This window comes from Protopterus annectens, chromosome 1.part1 (genome assembly GCF_019279795.1).
Source record: "Protopterus annectens isolate FY-2018-M chromosome 1.part1, PAN1.0, whole genome shotgun sequence".
Taxonomy (NCBI): domain Eukaryota; kingdom Metazoa; phylum Chordata; order Ceratodontiformes; family Protopteridae; genus Protopterus; species Protopterus annectens.
In genome coordinates this window covers 1,788,619,025-1,788,638,832 of record NC_056726.1, presented here as the reverse complement: position 1 = coordinate 1,788,638,832, position 19,808 = coordinate 1,788,619,025, and the positions used below count along the sequence as shown (strand labels likewise).

The window sequence follows — 19,808 nt, the reverse complement described above, 5'->3', positions numbered from 1 at the left end:
TAACAGTTCATAATTATGTAGGAAGACACAGGTTAAAAAGTATATGAGCAGAGGCTAGATGGTGACCTGAGCCTAACGACAGCTTCACACAAGTGAATGTTGACCAACGGCTTTCCAGCCTGGACTTGTAGCAGGGCAGATTGGATGGGGATGAATAACCAAGCTAATAAAACACCAATTAGTGAAAAAGAAAAATACATTTAACAATTTCTGTCAGTACTATACTATACAAGTTGCTGTATTGTCAAGAGCTCATTAATGGAAACATTTACATAAACTTCCCCTATTCTAGTACCTAGGTCCCTACTGCATCAACGGTCAGACATTTAAGTGTATTATCTGGCTTCTCTGACCACTGAAGCTGAATGGGCTCACCATACTACTTCCACTCAGTTGGCATCTGTGCTTTAGTAGTTGGATCAAGTATCAAGAAACAGTAAAAAAAGACCAGGATACCTGCAGTATGGAGTACTGTATTACCTTACTTCTCCCAGCTCTGGAGATGAACCATCGTTAAACTACTTCCAATCAGTTGGCGTCTGTAACCTCTGCAGTTAGGTTAGTATCCTGAAACAGTAAAAAAACTCCAGACTACCCGTGACACAGATTAAGTAGTGCTATAGTATTGCGTATTTTATATTTTCTTTTTTCTTTCTTTTTTTGCTTGTTAAACTATATACTTAATTGCAGTGATGAGACTAGAACCTTGCTGGTCACCTCTCTGTGGCCGACATACAAGAAGTTTCTTCACCGATGACACAAAGAATATCATAACTGGCCTTAAGGTAATATATTCTTTAATAGTTTACATTAGTTGAATGGAATTCAAAGGGGACATGTTGTACTCTGCTTTAATTTGTTGCTGAACAGCCCAGTGACATAAACGTGGTGAGCACCTCCTGTATTTTGCAGATGTAAGTTTTGCTAAAAATCCCCTTCTGTTTTGTTTATCACAGTGTATTTATTACCTGACTTTTTGCATCCCTGCTGATGAAATGTTATCTCATAATTCCAGCCAGTGCCTTAGCAGTTTGATTGTCTATCTTGAAATACAACAATAAGTCCAGGACACCTGTAGAACAGCTTAAATAGTATTACTGTATCACCTCTTATATATTTAATTTTTTGCTTCTTAAATTACATGCTGTTTTGCTGTAATTAGTGTACAACATTATTGGTTGCTTCTTTCTAGACTGGTCTAAGTGCATTCCTCATTGGCTGTGCTAACTAAGGCAATGTGCAGTAATTTTTCTTTAAATAGTTCAAATTAGCAGAATAGCATTTGAAGGGAGCATTTTACACTATGCTTTAATTTGTTGGTGAAGAGCACTGCAACATAAAGCCAACAGCTCCTGCAGTTTGCATTTTAATTATCTTTTTAACTCTTAGACTACTGCAACTTGTCTAATTCTCTGTTTTAGTACTTTTTTCCTCATCGTGGAAATCACCATAGATGAAGAAGTAGCTATATAATCACATGTACCCTTCTTACCTGGGCTCTTATTTGTGTTGCTCGTATTGTGCTACTTTGCAGGCATGCACTGATTGCTACCACTCACAATAATAGGTAGGTTCATAGGTACATAGGTTGGTACTAGGCTATCGGCCCTAGGGCCTATACAAGCCTAGTCATAACAATTCCCTGGCTATTTCTTCCCACACTATTTACTTTCCTGGACCCCTGTCTAACAGGGCAACTGACGTGATCCCCGGAGTGAATTTCCTTTCTCCCATCCAATCGTCAAGGTTCCTTTTGAAGAGGGCCAAAGAGGCGCTCTGCTTGACATGTATGGGCAGTCAATTCCAGTGTCTGGGGAGTCTCTGGGCCAGGAACCTATCCCTCCAGCATGTTTTCTTTATTGTGTTGACAAGGTTTAGATCCCTGGAGCATGTGGCTCTGAGGAATTTGGACTTCTTTAAGTGTAGCATGTCCAACAGCTCTGGGTTTGACATGGCCTTGTATGTTAAGCAGAGGTTACCTCTGAGTAGATGCTATGCGACAGAGTATAGCTGGAGTTTTTTAAGGTGGTCAGCATAGGGCATCTGCTTTAGGCCTGTGATTCTTTTAGTGAGGTATTTCTGCAGCCTTTCCAGTTGTTGCAGATGTCTTGAGAGGTACATACCAAATGGGGCGTTGTACTCCATAATAGGTCTAATGAGGGATGTGTACAGTGGGACAATGACCTCCTTTTTTCTGGATGAAAAGCCCTTAGTGATGAGGTGTGCTACATAGAAGGATTTCCTGACTGTTGTGGTGATGTGGTTATCGAAGATGAGACCACTGTCCACCTGTGTCCCTAAGTCTCTTATCACGCTTTTGGTGTTTAGTGTACTGCCACCTATATGGTAATTCACGGGTACATGTTTTTTCCCAAAGGGAATAACTATACATTTCTTGGCATTGAGCTTGAGCCCATGGCTCTGGCACCAAGCATCTGTTTCTGTAAGGCCCTTTTGTAGAGTATCCACATCATTTGGGGATTCAATAATGGCTCCCAGTTTGCAGTCATCTGCAAACTTTGTTAGCCAGAGTCCCTTAGTGTTGGCCTGTACTTCAGAGAAGTAGATGCCAAACAAGAGAGGTCCCAGGACTGAACCCTGAGGTACTCCACTTGTCACTTGTCTGGAGCTGGATTTGGAGTCAGCTACTTTTGCAGTGTGAGTTCTGTCAGTAAGTCAGTTGGCAACCCATCGAGTGATGTAGGGATTAATGACCAGCTTAGTAAGTTTATCTGTGATTCCAGAGTGGGGGATGGTGTCAAAGGCCTTGGCAAGGTCCAGATAGGCTGTGTGGACCACCTTACCCTCGTCCACGGCTCTGCAGACTGATTCAAATAAGTCAATCGGGTCCAGGAGACAAGATCGGCCATTCATGAACACAAACTGGCTGGGGTCCAGTGTTTTAAGGTTGCCAATGTCTTTGTTTATTAGTTCCATGATAATACATTTCATGGCCTTACAGATCAGGCTCATCAGACTGATGGGGCAGTAGTTGTCAGGATCCAAGGTGGATCCCCCCTTGTAGAGTGGGATAACTGTAGCTTTGCACCACTCAGTGGGTACGAAGCCTGAGGTGAGGGTATGATTAAGCATGACACTTAGGTGAGGAGCCAGTTCATTTTGTAGTTCATGTAGTACACAGCCCGGTATGTCATTTGGTCCCATGGATGCTGTATTCTTAGCTTTGGAGAGTGTGTTTTTTTTTACCTGTGTGGCCATTAATACTGGAATTTGGTAACTCTCCAGTATTGAGATGGACCATTTATGGTGTGAGAGGAGGGTGAAGCTGGCACTGAATCGATCTGCCAGGATATTGGCAATATCCTTGGGATCAGTATATTTAATGCCATTCTGTTGTAGCTCAGAGCAGATCTGAGTATTGCCATTTAGATTCTTGACATAGTTATAGAATGCCTTGTGACTGTCTTTGGAATCTTTGGCAATTTTATTTTCCACATTTCTCACGTCTTGCCCCCATCCAACACGTCCTTCAGAGTCATTATATTTCTATCTGGGTAGCCGCTGCAAGACATTCCCTACAAACATACACAACCCAGTCCCTTCTCTCAGCCAGTCACATCCCTATCTAAAGCTAATGACAACTCTTGATTAACCCAGGCCATCAGCTACTCCTACACAAAACTTTGTCATGCTTTTGCACAATCATGCAAAACAACTTAAAATTCTACTCTGCCAAGCTATCACACTCACAATCATTCTTTCCTCAACATCTACTTAAAACTTCTCCAAAAGCTCCATATCCACATACACTAAGAGAACACAGGATTACATATACCCTTCCCCATTTCCCCTCTCTGTAAAATTAACTATCTAAGCATGCCGAACCTCAAAGTTAGACCTATCCTAACTGTACTATTCACATAAACATCTCATAAAGAGCCAGTCTCAATGACCTCTGAATACTGATCACATTAATAATTCTTTGTGGAGACCTTCACTCTAGCCCTGCTCTTCAATATGAGCCATACAGATTAGAAAACAGTTATATGGTCTGTATTTAAGTCCTCAGACCTAGGGCTGTCATTGCAATCATTTCTAAGAATGCTCCCTAATTCAAAACATTTTCAAAAGCAAAATTCAAACAGTATAATAAACAAAATTTGAAATACCTTTTTCTTCTACACCAATTGTTGCAATTTTAGCTGTATTAGTCAGTTCTGTCTTTTGGTGTATCCCGTTCCAATCGGTCCAGGAACAACTCCAGATTGGAAAGTTGGAAGCTATCACCTAGCCTCTGCTCATATATGTTTTATCCTATTTATTCCTACATAACCATAAACTATGAAGGTGTAGCATTACGCACCAGCTTTTAAAATAATATTTTTGCTTGGGAGAGAAGAACATTAATGAAAAGGGCTTACCTAGCTTATTTTGTCAAAAGATTGGACATTTTGTATGATACTCTGAGCTGTACAAGTACCTTTTACATTTGTTTTTGGAGTAAAAGTGGGAGAGAAGGAGACTGATCCAATAAAAGGCTGTGATATTTTTGCTTACTGGAAAGCTGTTGCTGACTTGGTTGTGAGAAATCCAAGATGGAGGATGACATGGGAGTTATAGCAATGTATGTTTTGGATGAAGCAGATCTAGATGTTTCTGAAACTACTATAACTGAGGAAATTACTGTAACAGAGTTAAAAGGAAGTAGATTACCAACACAGGATTTACTGAATTTGATGAAGCAAAGTGAACCAGAAAATGGAGCAGAAGCAAGCTGGATTAAACTAGCTGATCACATTACTGAAGCAGGAGAAATTACAGTTTCAACAGGAAAAGCAGTGGGTTTTGTAGATAAAGAAGCAGAAAACACTGCTGTGTGTTTGGCTTGAGGAGTGGACTAGTTTTATAGACACACATAAGCAAAACAAGCAGCTTTAACAACAGGAAGAAGTAAACTGCAGTAGACTGTAAGTGAGCAACTTAGAACTAAGAAGCCTGCAGTAAGAATTAAAATTATGACTAATGTTTGTTTAAATAGATGTGATGGTTTGGACAATATCATTTTGCCTTTAGGATTTAGTATAAAAGAAACTGAAGGTTGGTGTACAACCACAAACTTAGAAACCTAAATCTAGGTACACCTTCAAAAGAAAGAATGCCCCCTCCCAACCCCAGAAAGGAAGTAAATATTCCAAAAACATTGCACTGGTAAATTCAGGCAGACTATGTTTATTTAATTCCTATTTTAATCAAAGAGAGAGAAGATACAGTCTAAGTGTTTTGATTTTCCATTTAATGTCTACAAAAATATACATTAAAGTGTTGTTTAGTTTTTATCACACTTGCAGATAATATATATTTGTTTAGTGTAGCCCTCCCTATTAGATGCAGTTTGGATTTAAGATGTGATTTACTATTATTTTTATTAAATGGATTTTATAGCTTTTCAATGTTTTTAGTCATCAGACAGTTAATTGATTTATGGTTTAATTGATTAAATTATAACTGCAACACATGATTGATGTTTTAAACCTATAAAACACCTGGTTACTTGTTGAGACATGTTTTCTGATGAGGTCCCCATCTGTTATTTTAATCGGTTTACTAGCATTACCTTAAAGTGCACTTCATTGTTTCTTCATGTCACTGAACCTTATTGTCTAAAGTGAAAAAATTTTTACATCCTCATGTTGAACCATGTTAATACCAATGGTTCGATATTTGCTGTTATGGAAATGTGCCCATTGTATTTAATGTGCCATTCGGTGTTTGGTGATTCGGGTTCACTGCACTGACGTTTGAGATTTACTGTAGCCCATTTGAAACTGTACTTTGCTGTACCACCAGTCGACGATGTGCACTTCAAGGTTATGATAGTAAACCATTTTAATCTATATGAGTGAATACATGGCACAAGCATTGTTGTAGGGATGTTCTTGAGTTCAGAAAGGAGACACAAACTGTACACATTTTGCACATTTTGTGGTAACCTTTATAAACCTTGCCATAAGTCCTTTTTTCTCATTTGTTTGTAAAGAGGTGCATGATATAAAAAGATATTTGATGAAAGAAATATGTGGACAGGGTATCAAAAGTATTAGTAACATTTTCAAGTACAATTTAGATCTATGTATGGGAAACAGAAAATTTACCCCAGGACTGCCCCCATTCTACTAATGGAGAGATGCAGCTCCTAAATGCTTTATCTCATGCATGGGTCCTCTCAAATTATCTATGGTATGATCCCAGTTATTTTCATTAAGGGGTAATATATAACTATAGATAATGGGATGGGTAAGATAAATCTATAACCGAATGGGATAGGTTAATTTGAGTATAAAAAGGGAAACTGGCTAGGCTAAAAATGGCCCACAAGGGCAGCTAGCTTAGTACTTACCTATGAAGCTAAGAACATTAAATGCGATAGAGAGAAGGATGCAGCATATGCAAAATTCAATTTAGGTTAATGGAAAAAGGGGCTACAAGATACTGGGACCAGCCAAAGGTCTGTTTATTTTTTGTGGAGATGAAAAGCATTTAGTACAGGACAGTGAAAAAAAGAAGATGCAGGTGATGCAGAGTGACTGGACATATAGCTAAAAATTTTGAATCAAAGACCAGTAAATATAATGTCCAAGGGTACTTTTGGTTTGATTGTCCTATGGTATGGAATAAAGAAATAGTTGCAGGAAATGCTGAAAGTTATAATAAAGATGAGATAGATCATTTTGTGGAAGGAAATATAGAAAAAAATGTATAATACATTCAGAAGAAATTTAATTAAATATTAGGAAAAATATGTTATTCGGGAAAAAAATAGGTATGGACTACAGAGAAAAGCGGACGGAAAGGAGTGGGATTCTGGCAAAGGAGAAGAGAGAGAGAACAAAGTAATGAAAAGTTAATAGGAGGAAAGGTAAGACGAAGGAAAAGAAAATACAATTTGGGAAAAAGACACAAAAAAATAAAAAGGTGGGGTAACAATACTAAGTGTTAATTTGAGCAACATTAGAAATTATTATCAGGGACTAATAGTAATTATATGGTAATTATATGGTAATTAAATGGTGGAAGAAGGTAGAAGCAGAAACTATGTTTATTAAATACAATATGCATTTAAAATCTGAAAAGGGATAGAACTCAGGCCTTGTAGGGAATCAAGATTATATGGTCTGTACGAAATGAATATTCAGGTATATGGATTTTATTATAATGAAGAAATTAAAATATTACTTTTTACAATACTAATACCAGGTAGGATGGTGATGTGTGACATAAGAAAAGGAGAACAATTTGTATTACTATTCATAATTAATGCATACACATTTATGACAGACAGGAAAATATGTGTTTTGGTTTATATGTTTTTTATTACGATGGGAGACTTTAACTATAATTTAAGGAATGGGAAGGGGCAAGTAACACAAGATGTGAAAGTATAAAGGTAGGAAAAGAAAAGAGATAGACTTTCGGAGGGATATTTAAAACAGAGATAGATTACATAATATACTCTAATGGAATGGAAGAAATAGAAGGAGGCATGGAAATTGCTGAGTTTTCTGATCACAGAGCTGTGTGTGCAAGAACAGGTAAGAATACACAGATAATAAAAGAAGCAGAATTAATAAAAAAGGTTAACTGGTGAAGTTAGTAAAACCGTAACTCAAAATGCCTTCATATTTGTTGAAAGCTGGCTAACAGATAAACAAATTCTTCTCAAAACCCATAAAAATGCTTCTATTACTTTTTCTTACATCACTTACATCCTACAAATTCATCTTCAAAACATCACCATTAAACCAGTCTGACATTGATGTTTTCCATACCAAGTTACTTTGAGTTATAATAGATGAACAATAAATGTTTGATCTCCAGGTTCAAACTTGCATAAAAAAAATTAAAAACATTGGATGTTTTACCGATCAAAAGAATTCCTTACCTACCCTTGTAGAGCTACTCTTGCCACTGTCTATTTCCTTCCTACCCTACTGCATGTCTCTCCCATCCTCACAAACATAAATACATCCCTAGTATTACAGCTCAAGCTATGTTATAAAAAGTAGCAAGGTTTGCTACAAATTAGTCCTATAAAACTCATCACTGCATTGCACTATAATCGTTACATTGGCTTGAACTACCCCAACAGGTGCTGTACCATCAACTTTTCCATGCATAGTTATTAGATCTATACTTGCTCACCCCCTTCCCAATCATCCCATCTGCAGTGCTAATAAACAACTTCTAGCAGTCTACAAACCTAACACATCTATTGGTTAGGGTCTTTATTCTAACTCTGTGGCTAAAGCCTGGAACTTTATCCCCATGGATATCAGATTACGACCCAGCAGACATTTATTTAAGCAATCCTTGAAAACATTTCTCTTTCTATCCTGGCCCTGTCCATGTAACACAACAGCATAATCTCACTTCCATTTCTCTTGCTCTTACCTTCTTCCCCTCCTTACATTTACTGCTCCTGTTTCCACACCGCATCTAAATATTTCTGACCTGCTTAAGTTTCTTTTACACAAAAAGGCCCTCTATTTTTGCCTTGATTAATCCATACTTTATACCTGACTGCATTCACATAATTGAGATATTAAACCTTAAATGTAATAGCACTCTGACTGCTGTTTCTCAAATGTTAATTTAAAAAATATTGTTTTGATTCTACTATGAATAATGTCAACAAATGTAAATAAATAAATGTTTTAAAAAATGAGTGCCTTTGTTTGGAACTTTTTTCATCAGGCCTCTAATGAAAATGGACTCATGCCCAGTCGGACTTTCTCGGTTAACAAATGTCAAATAAAATAAAATAAATAAAAGAAATGAAGCTGGAGAGAAAAAAATTTGGGGAAGAATGTATGAAACTAAGGAATTTTATGAAAATCAGTCTTTATGGTGGGGAGTATTTAAAGAACAGTAGAATAATTTTTTAATGGTAGAATGAAAAATAAAATGGAATATAAAGAACAGCTTGTAGTAGAAGTTTACTTTATTTAGGAAACAAGTGAGAATAAAAGAAGGAAGAACTGAGCCATTATTTGATGAAGAAGGTTGTATAAGATATAAACAGAAAGAAATAATGGAAAGATTTTAAATGTGTGAAAAGGAAGAAGCTGAGAAACATGAAAAGTATGTTAAAAGTATCTGAAGGCACTAAGGATGAATGGAAAATGAGATTATTATGGAAGAAATGCAGAAAGTAATAAAAAAAGGGAGAAAAGAGAGCTAGGATTAGGCAAACCGAGTTATAACCTTTACATGCAAACAGAGATGGAAGAAAATGAGGTATTCAGTAAAGTAATAAAAGAATGGTTATATAAAGGGATAGTTCAGGAAGAAATATGTAGCGAGGTGATAAAATTAATATTTAAATAAAGAAATGAAGGGAATGATTTAAGAAAGTAGAGATCTTGAGATCTATAACTTTAGAGATTACTGCTTATAAAATATTTATGAGAATAATAAAAAAATGATGCAAAAAGTGTTGACTGTAGTAAAAAGAAATTATATGATTGGTATAAAAGGGAGAGAAGTAAAGGAAATGTTAATCATAGTAAAAGAAATAAGTATGATCTTGACAGAAAGGTAAGATTGGTTACGTGTGATATACAGTGGATATAAAAAGTTTGTTTGTTGAAGCACCTTTTGATTTAATTACAGCATTCAGTCTTCTTGTCTACACACCTGCCATCAATTAAAGAGACTCTGATTAACCCCAAATAAAGTTCATCTGTCCTAGTAGGATTTTCCTGACATTTACTCAGTTGCCTGCTACAGCAAAAGCCATGGTTCGCAGAGAGCTTACAAAGCATCAAAGGGATCTTATTGTTGAAAGGTATCAGTCAGGAGAAGAGTACAAAAAAATTTCCACAGAGTTGGATATACCATGGAACACAGTGAAGACAGTCATCAAAAAGTGGTGAAAATAACACAACATGACGTTGCAAAGAAATGGACATCTCTACAACATTGATGAAAAGACAAGACAATAACTGGTCAGGGATGCTGCCAAAAGACCTACAGCAACACTGAAGGAGCTGCAGGAATTTCTGGCAAGTACTAGTGGTGTATTACATGTGACAACAATCTCCCATATTCTCCATATGTCTAGAATATGGGGTAGGGTTGCAAGATGGAAGCCTTTTCTTACACAGAAAAACATCCAGGCCCAGCTAAAATCTGCAAAACAATGCATCAAGTCTCCCAAAAGCATGTGGGAAAATATGTTATGGTCTGAGGAGACTAAGGTTGAACTTTTTTGCCACAATTCCAAAAGGTACATTTGGCGCAAAAACAAAACTTTGCATCACCAAAAAAAATCATCCCCATGATGAAGCATAGTTATGACAGTATCATGGTTTGGGGTTGCTTTTCTTCAGCTGGAACTGGGGCTTTAGTCAAGGTGGAGGGAATTATGAACAGTTCCAAATACCAGTCCCTTTTGGCCCAAAGCATTCAGGTGTCTGCAAGAAAGCTGAAGATGAAGGGGAATTTCACCTTTCAACATGACAATGACCCCAAGCATACATCCAAATCAACAAAAGGATGGCTTCACCAGAAGAAAATTGGAATGGCCCAGCCAGAACCCAGACCTAAATCCAATAGAAAATATGTGGGGTGACCTGAAGAGAGCTGTGCACAACAGATGCCCTAGCAATCTGACAGATTTGGAGCACTTTTGCAAGGAAGAGTGGGCAAATATTTGCCAAGTCAAGATGTGCCATGCTGATAGACTCCTACCCAAGAAGACTGAATACTGTAATTAAATCAAAAGGTGCTTCAACAAAGTATTAGTTTAAGGGTGTGCACACACAACAAAGTATTAGTTTAAGGGTGTGCCCACTTATGCAACCAGCGTATTGTACATTTATTAGTTTTTAAATTTTTCCCCTAACATATTTTTTGTTTTTCAATTGAATTGTACAGGTTATAGGTCATATTAAAGGCGGGAAAGGTTTTGAAATGATTTAGTGTGATCACAAAAACATGGCATTTTAACAGGGGTGTGTAAACCTGTTATATCCACTGTAGAGAAAGGATTTGATAAGATAATTCAGGAGGTGATGTGGGAAAGTTTGGCAGCAAATGGAGTAAATAAAAAAATAGTGGAAGTTATAAAAACTTATGAAAATTCACTGGTTAAGTAATGGAAAATGGATATTTGGTAAAACAGATCAGGGTAAGAAAGGGAATTAAGCAGGGGCATCCCTTAATTATGTACATTTTTGTTTTAGTAATGAATGCAGTTATTCAAACTTTTATGTCAGAAATGGATAATGTATGTTAGAAGATGGGGAAAGGAACCTGAGATACCAGTATGTCTGTCTTAAGCAGATGATTTGGCTATTGTAGCAAAAATAGAAGCTAGATGAGTGAAGGTGTTATAAGAACTGAAAAAGTTATTTAAAAAGGTGTTACGTTTGAGTAAAGGAAAATAAGGGGTTTTGGTGAAATAAAAAGATGAATATATTTTTTTTATAATAGGAAGGACATTACTGTATTAGGGTTTACGTCTGTGGAATATGAAAACATAATGAATTAGTGGAAAGTGAAACTAGAAGAAATAAAAGATATTACTTGTATGGTGGAAACGCTTTAATTTTATCATATAATAAAAAGGTTTATATGTTAAATACATGAATATTCGGGAAAGTTGCTTATGTTGGGAGAGTTTACATGTTTCCTGGAAAAATGAAAAAGGAAGTGCTACAAAATATTGTAAGCTTTATATGCGATTGATGATTGAATGCTACTAAAAGAGGAATAATATTCAATAAAAAGAAGAACCAGAATTAGGTTTGAAAAATCATATTTATTTTTAGATTCAGTGCACCTGTTTTGTGTTGTTAGTGTGAAAAATGTAGAATAAAATGGTGTGAAATTGTTATATGACAGGTACGAACAGGCATTGAAACAAGTAAGTAGGAAACGAAGGGAAGAGCAAGAGAAGTACTTTTTTATTTATTTTACTTATGTATATTTCTTTTGTGGGGTAGTGTACTGATAAACAATAATGGAGAACGTCGGGCTGCTGGTAGGTATAAATCCAGAATACCAAGTGACGTGATTACACAAGGTCCAATGGTCTCCATTGTCACCTAAAAATGTTACAACCACTAGTATGATAAAAATAGAATGTTTTCCTTTATCACTGAGCATTTCTCCCAGCTGTCATTGATTTGGCTCAAATATTTGTTCTGTAACTCAAAATAATACATCCAAAAACTGTTGATTTAGGGTGAAAATGTGGTGGGTGCCTATGATTATTTCTGGACATGTCCCTGATTTTGGTGCTAAGAATGAAGCTGAGAGCTATCACCCAGACATCTGACCATTTGATGCAAACCTCAAATGTCCCTGATTTTGTCTCGTTAGCTATTAAGAGTTCCATACTTTTCTTTAATTTTATTTTTTTTAGAAAAGGTGTGGAACTTAAACTGTTCTGTTAACTTGTTTATGTGATCTTTATAGTAATAGATTAAAAGAAACTATCCCTAATTTGGATCTTTTCCCACCTATTATTTTTAGCTTTGTCCATGGTTCTTGAGCAAGGAAGTTGAGAGCTATGGACTAGTTGATATGTAACAGCTCCTAGATGTTACACAAATGCTATGATGTTGTGAGGGTTATGCAAAAACACCAGAGTGATTCGTTGTTCTCCATTATCACCCACTGATCAGTACCTACCAATTTCAGGCTCAGTCTGGGTGAAATACATTTCAAAAACAAAAATATCGAAAAGTAAGCAATACCAGAGAAGTTCAGACTAATTACATAGATTAAAAAAAAATATGTATATACATTCTAGTGACCAAGCACAGTACAATGTGTAATCAAGCAGAGTGCAATGTACAATATAAACATTAGTTTCCAAACTTGGTCAATCTTCAGTGAGTATTGACAGAGGAGAAGAGTCTCGAAAAGGAGATAGCTAAGGTAATATGCTTTGTGCTGAAGCAGCAGAATATCAGCAATAGCAAGAAGCAAGAAGCAATAGAACAAAGAATGTGCTATGACTGCAAGGTAGACGAAGCTGCAAAACATTGTTATTTAGAAAAAAATGGAAAATTAAAGAGTCTTTTGGGAAAACGTTTAAAAATGTATACAGCTGGGAAGATTTCAAGAAAATGAATATGGAAATGATAATGTATGGTAAATATGAATAAGGAAGGATGGAGGAAATTGATGAATGGGATAAAATGTTATTTGTTACAATATGGATATTGTGGAAAAGAAGGTATGAAGGACTACTGTATAACAAATACAGAAGGGATGAAGACATATTTACAGAAATAAGAAAATGACAGTGGAAAAAGCAATAGGAGGATAGATGAAAATTAAAGAAATTGGAATGGAAGAAGTATCTACAAAAACTGTATTGTATTATTGATGGAGAAACTGTAAAAAATATGTAAATAGGATGGATAAGGGGTTGTAAATCTGTAAATAATGAAGAATAAAGTGTAAATAACATAAATAATGCATATACAAATAAAGCAACTTCTACTTTTTTGATAAATGTTTTATTTATTATTTAACATTTGCTAACCAGGATAGTCTGACTGGGTGAAAGCCCATTTTCAGTGGGGGCCCGGGGAGAAAAACTCCAAAGACAGTTGACAATATTAACATACAAGAATTAAAATAGATACATTTTGAAATAAAAATATTTAGGAACACAAATACCCAAAAATATACTAGTTTGAACATATCATAATGACTAATAGTTGCCCACAATATAAAAAAGAACATTCAGTAGGATGAATAGGGAATAATAAAGAAAGATGGATATTAGTTGAAACCACATGAGAAATATTAGCAAAAATTGTATGGAAAGTTATGAAAAAGGAACATGACATGAGAGAGAAGCAAGAGCATAAGATATGTAAGAAAAGAGACTAATGTGAGGAAAGTATAAAGTGGAAAAGAGAATAGAATAGAAATATGAATGGGGAGGGGATGAAGGGGAGGGTTAAAGGCGAGAGGTTAAAGTTAAGATAAAGGAAAGAGGTTGGAAAGGATGAAATATTACAAATGTGGAAGGGGTAAGGAGGAAGTAAAAGAAGTAAGAAAATACAAATGGAGGAGGTGTTATGAAGGGAGAGTAAGTAGAGAAACTGAGAGACTAGGGAAAAATTCTGTGGGATGTTTTACATCCAACTGAGCTACCACTAACTCAGGCAGATGGCACCACAGTTTTAACACCTCATTAGAAGGATGGCACACTCAGGAGTGCAGAAAAATCTTTATGCTGCACTGCAGTGTCAATAGTGAAAAAAACAACCCAGTTACCTGGTGCAGGAACAGAACCCACAACCTTTAGCACAAAAGTCTGAGTCGGCTTGTTACTTAAATTATCTTTATGCATCAGAGGGGATTTTGTAAGATAAATGTAACATACAAGCTATGCTAGGATTTTCAGTGTTACTTGCCCTTTCCTGTCCACACACATACACATGTATACAGCCACATATACTGAAAGCTGTTGTCACGGTGTACAGAATCCCCTAGTTCAGTGTCCAACTGTGAGATTCCTGTAGCAGCAGAGAGGTGGCAGCATCATGACATATGTGTCAAAGGCTATAATTATTAAACATTTGGCATCACATTGACACCTTAAATAAACGTAATGAAATTAACAATGACAATTAGAAGCTGGCTTCACCTGGAAAAGGGAGATAGTAGAATGTTCATTAAATGAATGGATCCTGACTTGCAGTTGACACCAATGGATGTTAGTCCATGGCATTATTGTGGGGATGAGGCAATCAAAATGGTTGTGTCCATGGAATATTTGCCCAGTATGCCTACCTTATGAGTCTTTCACACATGCATACTTTTTTTATTTTACAGAAATGACCATGGTTGCTTTCTTACATGATGTGGTTCAGCCACAATCTGTCAAGGACAACATCAACAAACAGACAACACTGAAAGCAACACTCTTTTACTTCCTGAGGCTAGTCCACAGGTGAGCAGGCATATTTTCCCCAGTGTTGTTCTCCAGTTACACATTAAATTGTGAATTACTTTATGGTTCCTCATTTGCATAAGTACTACCTATCTGGACTAATTCTGGTAGACAAGTTCATTAATTGCATATGCTTATGGTATGTTGCTTGTACTGTACACCTAGCCCTACACAAACACAAACTACATTTATGAATCCTGATTACAGTCTCAGCCTTAAATCTAGAATATAAAATGACAGACTACAAAAAGTATCAGAGGAGAAAACCAAAACACAAACCATGATGTCCTTTCACACTATGGAAATATAAAAATGCTGTAGGCTCAGAACCACTTCCTGTAAAAAAGTGGCTGAAATAAATCTTCAAATGGATTTACTCTAACTTGTTGCTCATTTCAATTTCTGTTATTCTTTAGATACCACCAAGATCACCAGGGTAAAAAGAAAGCATACATATATTTATTGCCTTTACTTTTAGTCTGTTTCCACGTCGATCATCTAAGCATAGTTAGCAGATAGGGCAGGAGGCAAGACAGTAGTAGTACAGTTAAGTGATGTTTTGAGGTTCATGCTTTATTCAAGTGCAAGTCATGGGAATCAAACCAAGGTACTGCAAGGTGACTGATAATTTGGTCACAGAGAAGTAATCAAATTGCAATAAACAGCAGCTAAACCCCTGAGACAATAAACATATTATGTGGCCTTGTGAAATATGCAGAAGAAACACAGCAGGAACACATCGACTTACATTATTTAGAAAATTTAGACTTAGTATTGACACCATTAGAACATACAGGATCACAAAAACTGTGAACTTGCTATACTCTAAATGAGCTCTGTTTAACCAAATAATCTTGGTAATTAACAGTCTTGTGATATTTTAATTTCCCCTCATAAAGTATGGAAATTCAGAAGACACTTACTGCAAGGAATATCTGAAGGGCACTGCTGAGTACTTCAATGTACTGGTAGTCAAGTAGACAGCCAGTGACTGTGATGATGTGATGGTCCTCAGGGGCAGGGGCACTGTCTGTAACAGGTGTCACTACGCAGCCAGGTCCATTTTCCATCCACCATGAGCGATGCATTGACGTATTAAAGGTCATGATGAAGTCTTTGTCCTGCCAGGAAACAAAAAAATGAAAAAAAAAAAAAGGTCAGTTTAACATCAGATAAAAATCATTTCCGTAGGGAGTGGGACAGCAGTGGTTAAGCTAAAGGAAATGAAGGGATTAAACATTGCTCAGAATTTAAAGGATTCACCACACAAACATGTTCTGATGTACTGCTGAAACACGGTGACCTGAAAAGAAAATTACTGGGACAACGAGGCAATGAAAATTTAAATTTGCCTCAGATAAACATTTCATAGACTACACTGTTGCTGTGTTTGCTTTTCTTTTCTCTTACAAATCAGTTTCTGTCTGATTTCTTTGACTTGCACTTTTTTCCACCCAACCAGATTTTGCTACATACACGTATAAAGTTCAGAACTGATTTTGTCCTTAATGTACCTAACATTGTTGCAAACACATATAATTGCTAAAGTAAAACGATACCTTTATGCAATTTTTGTGACTTTAGATATCATGTTTCGTAGCCTTGTTGAAATTTTCTAGCTTAACCAAGTATCATCTCATACTATTTATAACTTATTTTGCAAGACCCTGTCTTTCCATATCTTTTGAAACTATATTTGAATATGTTTTTAGTATGTGCCCTGAAATTATCCCATTATATTTAATAATTAATCAGACTCCCTGTTTGCTTGTCTGCTTTTTTTTATATTTTTGATTCCTACATCCCTAAAAACACAACAATACTACCTTCATGAAGGATAATTAGAACACATAAGGGGTTAATAACTGGAACAATCCGGTAATTCAGGAGACTTTAACATAGACTGGTCTGACTGTACCAGACAAAATCCCTCTACCTACATTAACCTTTATAGGTTCACCCAAATTATTTCTACCCCCACAAGAATTGATAAAACCTCCAAATGCCAGTCCATCTTGGACTGAATTATTATCTGACCCCACCAATCAAGCTGTCTGAGTGACCATCAAGCAACATACTTAATTAGAAACCGATCCCAACCAAACAAAACAACCTATACTCTGAACTGTAAGTAACAAAAAACCTTCAGAGCTCATGACCTAATCAACTCACTAAAATGCTGTAAATGGACTCCCCCTAAAACAACTATCACCAGATGAAGACGTAGAGTACTTTAACTCAACCTTCCTAAAAATTCTAGATTCCTATGCACCACCCAGAGCCACTAGAATCAAAACCAACCATGCCCCATGGCTATCTAAATATTCTAGGTTCTTAATGAAAGAAATAGACAAAGCCTGGTCACAATTTCACAAACACAAAACCACTGCCCTGAGACAGAAATACCACAAACTCAGCAACAACGCCAAAAAACTAATAAAGCTTGACAAAACTAATTACTATAAAACCTTGCAGGAAAAACACGTGAACAACCCTCAAAAATTCTGGGCCTCAGTCACAAACTACTACACCCTGGCAAACCTACCACTCTCTCCCCTATATTACCAAACAACCACAGTGACATCCCCACCCAATTTAATAAATATTTCACTGAAACAATCCAAGCCCTAGCAGATACCCAAAACACAACTACCAATCCTACAGCAACAGTAACCACCACCCCTTAAATACAATACACAACAACCTCAGTTTATCCCTGAACCCAGTCCCCACCACTACAATTGCTAAACTTCTCAAAAAACTCAAACCAACAACATTAGCAGCCGACAATCTCCCAGCTGACTTCATACAGATTACAGCAGATGCTATAGCTTATCCAGTGTCCATCCTTATAAACAGGTCAATAACCGAATGCAAAGTACCCCACTCCTGGAAAATATCTCATATTATACCATTGCACAAAGGAGGTCAATCCCTTGAGCTTATCAACTACCATCCTACAAATTTTGAAATGAGCATAGAGAATGACTTATACAGATTTAAACGGCTTCAGAGTCAGCGCTATCATTTTGAAGACTGTCTAAGTTTAAATGTGGTGCCACGGGGTCTTCGAGTGTTGAATGTGCCAACATATGGCAACACATACCCGGTGCTTTTAGCGCAATGGCCGAGAATAAATCTTGATACTAGAAGAACGTATTTGAAGCTGCTAATTGACTTTTTTCTAGCCTGTGGAACATGAATTAAATGAGAGAATTGGTGTTAGTCTATGGGGAAGATCTTACTGACCTTTTCATGAATGAACTTATTGAAAAGATAATCTGGTATGAAGGAAGACAATTGGAACAAAAGCAAAAGAAATTATCTAGAGATGTCACTGATTTTTTGATTCAACATGTATTTACTTGGCCGAGGGCTAGTGAGCAGCGAGAGCATCGTTCCACCAATCATCAGCAGTATTCTGAAATGGTGACCAATGAACTGATTGAGGAAGCAGGGTCTACCAATCAACAGCTTAGGGTTAGTGTTTCTTCTCCTGAACAGCGAATTTCTCGCTTTACCAATCGTCAATTGCAGTCCGAGAAGGTGGCAAATGAATTGATAAAGGAAGCTGGGTCATCCAATCAACAACCTAGAGCTAGTGTCTCCTCACCGAACGCTATTACCTCTGTCTATTCCACCCCGATGGAAGTTCCACCTAGTACATTGGAGATTGATGGCATACAGCCTGTGCAGGTTCCAGCAACTGTCGTTAGATGGCAAATTATAACAGAACCAAAGCAACAGGTTTTTCTAGTGTTCCCATTACTCTTTCGAATGGGGAGGAGGAAATCGATGGAACAGGATCCACCGAAGGGAGGGCAGAAATGGAAAGAGGCTCCGTTTCCCTTACAAATGCATACACTGAAGAAAATGTGGGAATATGGACATGAGGGCTAGTTTGGAATTAATCTAACCATGAACTGACCACAGCAGAAGTTTCTCTATTCAATAAAGGTTTGGGGTTTTATACTTTCTGCTAATACAGACATTAGTGATTTATTAGTTGAAATACGACTTTTTACACAAAATATTGACCTGAAATTGCAATTTAATAACATGGAAACTACAGAAAAGTGTCAGTATAAAAGGGCAAGTACTTATGTACCTTTTTTACCAGTAAATGTTGAAACTTTTTAAGAGGTTGCGAAAATGCTATATATGCATATGATTTTAATAATAGTTATAAGGGAAATGGAAGCAATTTATCTGTAGTAGAGAGACAGGCTCTGCGAGATTTACAAAAGAATAATGAGATAGTAATTCACCCCTCAGGTAAAGGGGGCCGTGTTGTGGTTTTGAATTCTCAGTTTTATTATGAAAGGATGATTGAAATGTTATCTGACTTGACAATATATAAGGTTGTACAAATGGATGTTGTAGAAAAAATGAGCAGGCATATTTATTAGACCTTGTATGAATGCCTGTGCATGGGGATAACTAATGAATTATTTCAAATTTTTATTGTACAGAAACCTTTAATTCCACAATTACATGGTCTCCCAAAATTTCATAAGAACCCCACATGTCTGAAGTTTAGACCGATAGTAGCAGAGGCAGGGTGGCTCACTGAGCCCATTTCTATTTTCTTGGATGGAGAATTGAGAGAAGTGTTGAAGGATTATCCCCAGGTGCTCAAGGATACCAAGCACTTTCTAGGTGATCTTTATACAACAGTGGGGACACCAGCACAAGTAGAGATAGATGTACTCGCTACACTAGATGTGGTCTCACTATTCACGTGTATACCGAATCAACAGGTATGGTGAGATCTGTCTTACTCAGACATGGTAAATTGTCTGTACAATGTATAGATTTTTTATGTATGTTATTGGAAATTGTGTTGGAGCACAATGTATTTATGTTC

General features: G+C 36.6%; 1 protein-coding gene across 1 annotated transcript in view; it reads right to left on the bottom strand.

The window, feature by feature from the left end:
* Positions 1 to 19,808, bottom strand: part of NKAIN1 (sodium/potassium transporting ATPase interacting 1) — a 1,468,559-nt gene that overhangs the window by 660,213 nt on the left and 788,538 nt on the right. The window contains exon 4 of the mRNA XM_044089645.1: positions 15,865 to 16,062. Within this exon, the coding sequence (XP_043945580.1) occupies positions 15,865 to 16,062 (198 nt within the window). The remainder of the gene's footprint in view (positions 1 to 15,864; positions 16,063 to 19,808) is intronic.